The sequence below is a fragment of the Vicia villosa genome, unplaced genomic scaffold, assembly GCF_029867415.1.
Source record: "Vicia villosa cultivar HV-30 ecotype Madison, WI unplaced genomic scaffold, Vvil1.0 ctg.000181F_1_1_2_unsc, whole genome shotgun sequence".
Taxonomy (NCBI): Eukaryota; Viridiplantae; Streptophyta; class Magnoliopsida; order Fabales; family Fabaceae; genus Vicia; species Vicia villosa.
This window is the reverse complement of record NW_026705055.1, coordinates 121380-125001: the sequence shown is the minus strand read 5'-3', so window position 1 is coordinate 125001 and position 3622 is coordinate 121380. Positions and strand designations below refer to the sequence as shown.

Genomic DNA, 3622 nt, shown 5'->3' with positions numbered 1-3622 from the left:
CTATTCGAGTCACCATCATTCAACCATTTCAACCTAGGATTTTGGATAAGCATGTTTTCTTTTATCTTAAAATTCAACCAAATACTCTTACTAGCCTTTCTATTCAAAGCCAAATTCTCCGCATCTATATTTACTATATCATCTGTGTCATTCAAGACCTTCACCCCTTCGTCAACCGCCAAGTCGAACTTCCTGAACACCGTTTTATTCCACCCTCTCAACTTATCTTTTATCACCAGAGCTTTTATTTCAAGACAAAATCACTTCTTCCTCTTACCACCATCGCCTTCCAGTGCTTTTCGACAAAGGGTAAAAAGTCCTTATTAGAGAACCATTCGTTGTTAAACTTGAAAGGTTTAGGCCCCCAATCCTCCTTATCCACTTCTAACCACACCGGACAATGATCGGAGACATCCCACAATCCAATTAACAGACCAGCCACTCCCCACGAGGAAACGATGGAATCAGACACAAGAAACCTATCAATCCTACTTTTGGACCTCCCATCTCCGCTATACCAACTGTACTTTCTGCCCTTGCAAGGAACGTCCACAAGACCGGAACTATCAATAAAGATAGAAAAATCCCTCCTCCCCGTAGCATTCATATTGACTGAGCTCCCAACTCTCTCGTTTCTAGTCTTCACAGCATTAAAATCTCCACCAAATAACCAATCTCCATCAGTAAAATTATTTTTTAAGATTAGCAAATCCCTCCATAAAACCCTCTTCAAAGATAAAGAGCAAGAGGAGTAAATATTTACTATATAGTATATACCACTCTTCCAACTGACCTTTATACCCAAGAATTCGTTTCCGCAGAAGCTAGATAAAATAGAAACATAGCTAGTTCTCCACATAATCAGTAATCCGCCCGCTGATCCCTTAGAAGCTGAGAAATAGTAGCCAATTTCTCCGCCCTCCCATAAGCTGTTAGTTATCAACTTCGAGATCTCCTCCATTTTCGTTTCCTACAACATAAAAATGTCAGCCTACCGCTTTTTAATAATACTGCTAATCCTCTTCCTCTTTAACTTGCTGCCTCCTCCCCTGATGTTTAGAGTTCCTATAATCATTAAGAATTGTTTGAGATCACCTTCCTACCCTCCGCTATCCTCTGCTGAAACTGATTCTATTCAATTAGGTTCTTCTTTAATCCCCTTCCAGAAATGCCAAAACACACCCCTAACTTGGAAATAGCTTCGATCATCTTATCCTCTGAAGGCAAGCAGAAATTGAACTTCAGTCGGTTATTGCATCTGAAAATGTCTGAATCGTTAGAAAGCTCTCCATGAACGTGATGAATATTACTATCCCATTGTGAGGGGTCAGTCCCGTAGACTGACGATCCTCCTGTAGTCAAATTCAGTAAAGGGCCAATGGAGTTTGGGCCGACGCTAACGGAGTGATGGACTTGATTTGTAGGTTTAATATTCTTGGGCCTTTTATTCTTGGACAAAAACACTGGCCCACTCAAACGGCCCAAAGACTTAGTAATCACGTATTTCCTTATTTTATTCTTCATACTGACTTTGTCTTTTTTCGCCACTTCTTCCAAAGCCTTGTCAAAAACCTCCAAGTAATCACTGTCAGATAAAGTCAACGAGGAATCTTTAACCTTTGTGCTGAAAGAGTTAGATTCAGAGATAGGATATGAAGTAGAGTCAGCTCCAGCACTACCCTTTACGTAAAAAGCACTTTTTGTATCTTTAGCTATCATGACTGCCGCATCGAAAGAAGAGGAAAAGAGATCTGGATCAAAATCTTTTTCTCCCTCAGCTTTCATATCCTTCCCTTTGTGTTCATTAGAATCCGAATTGTGCCTCTTCATCGCATGTTGACTATTCACTTTAGTCTCATTTGATTTAGCATCCCAAGGTTGTTCGCCTTCCTCCTCCCCCATGTCGCTCCTGTCAAGAATCGACCACGATTCTCCCGAGCTAGATTGATGGCTCCTATTGACCCTGATGTCAGAGTTCTTGTTGACAATCGTGAATGGGCCATAGGCATCCTCACGTAAGGATAAAGAAAAAGCTTCGCCATTTATGGAGACTGAAACCTGTTCAACCAAACCAAAGCTCAGAGGTACCCTAATGTGGAACCTAGCTATGTCCATATTATAACCATCTTTATAATTTTCGTCCATACTGATAAATTTTCCCATGGTGTTTGCTAAGGTTTCAAAGAAATCGACGTTCCAGGCATGGAAAGGGACCCCATGGACCTCAATCCAAGTCACCCTCTTTGTATCTACAACACCCTTGTGCAAAGGTTTAATACTGCGAAGCCATTGTTTCCACCAAGTGTTGCCTTCACTCATTAAATCATTTATAACTCCTTCCTCCAACTCTTTCAAGATGCACAAGTTCGCCCCCAACGGGATTATCTTGACGGAAAAGAAACCCTCAATATTGAAATGGGTTTGGAGATTATAAGACTCACCTGGAAAAAGCACTTCACCTATATAGGCCTTGCTCCACCCATCTCTAGCTTCTAAATTGGACGTGTTATTGATTACTAGGAACTCATCTGAACTGCTTCCTATAGCTCCTTATACAACAATTACTGCATACGACTTGTTGCCTCTCAATCTCCCCTTCTCAGTACCCGAACCACCTATGACTCCCTTCTGGTTTGGAATCCACCCCTTCTTCGACTTAAAGCTTCGTTTTGATCCGTCCGCTTTTGCCGCTCCCTCGCTATTCCGAGCAAACCTAGGTTGGTTTGCATGGATTTTATTTCCATCCACCATAATATTATCAAGTCTAACTGCCAACATTCTAACATCTTCCACTCCTCTGAATCTCCCAAAACTGAATCGTCTTCCAAGCTTATTCCTCCATGGTGAAATCATCACCTCAGATATGTTACCATGGCAACTGAACAACTCGAAGATATCCTTTGCCCTTATCCTATCCGGAAAATCAGAGAAGAAGATAGAATAGATTTTCTACGTTGAACCTCCTTGCGTTCCTCCAAAAGGGAAGACATCCCACTTAACTGCAAAATATCTGAAAACCTTCCTACGAGCCTGCTGCCACTCCATTACTTCAAAGAAGAATAGTCGAAATCTAGAGAGAGGTGGGAGAAAGAAGGGGTTTCTCTCTTGAAGGTGTTTTTTGTGTTGGCTGCATTTAATGGTAAAACATACCGGGTTGATATTGTATTATGCAGGTTACGTATGTGTGAAGCTAATACAGGTTTTGTAGTGAATGTCATGATCGATGTCATGACATCCGTGTGTGACAGTAGGAGCTGTTATTTTTTATTAAATGTGTTTCCTGATTTATCTCAAGTATCAGTTTAGGAAACCTTTTATTGAGTGCTGAAGACTTCGTCCAGAAGATCTTACTGACAGCACATTGTGTAACAGACAAATGGCGTGTCAATTAGGTTAACTTGGTTAACCCTAATGTGTTTCTTAAAAAGCCCAAGGCCCAAGACTGCATATAAAAGTACTGCAATCCTATTTTGTAATGTGAAGAACTGTTGTTCTGTAACTGTCTCGTGTGATCCAAGCAATTGTCCTTGATGATTGCGTTGGAATAGTTTGTGTTTATGTAATATCACTCTAAGCTTTTAAGCACGAGTGTGTGTCTATTGATTGAAGCTTTTAAGCAGAT

At 40.8% G+C, this 3622-nt stretch overlaps 1 protein-coding gene across 1 annotated transcript; it reads right to left on the bottom strand.

Moving 5' to 3' along the window:
• Positions 1 to 244: 244 nt before the first annotated feature.
• On the bottom strand, positions 245 to 961 carry LOC131625047 (uncharacterized). Its single transcript, XM_058895962.1, has one exon. The coding sequence runs from the start codon at positions 959 to 961 to the stop codon at positions 245 to 247; it is 717 nt and encodes a 238-aa protein (XP_058751945.1).
• Positions 962 to 3622: the final 2661 nt, after the last annotated feature.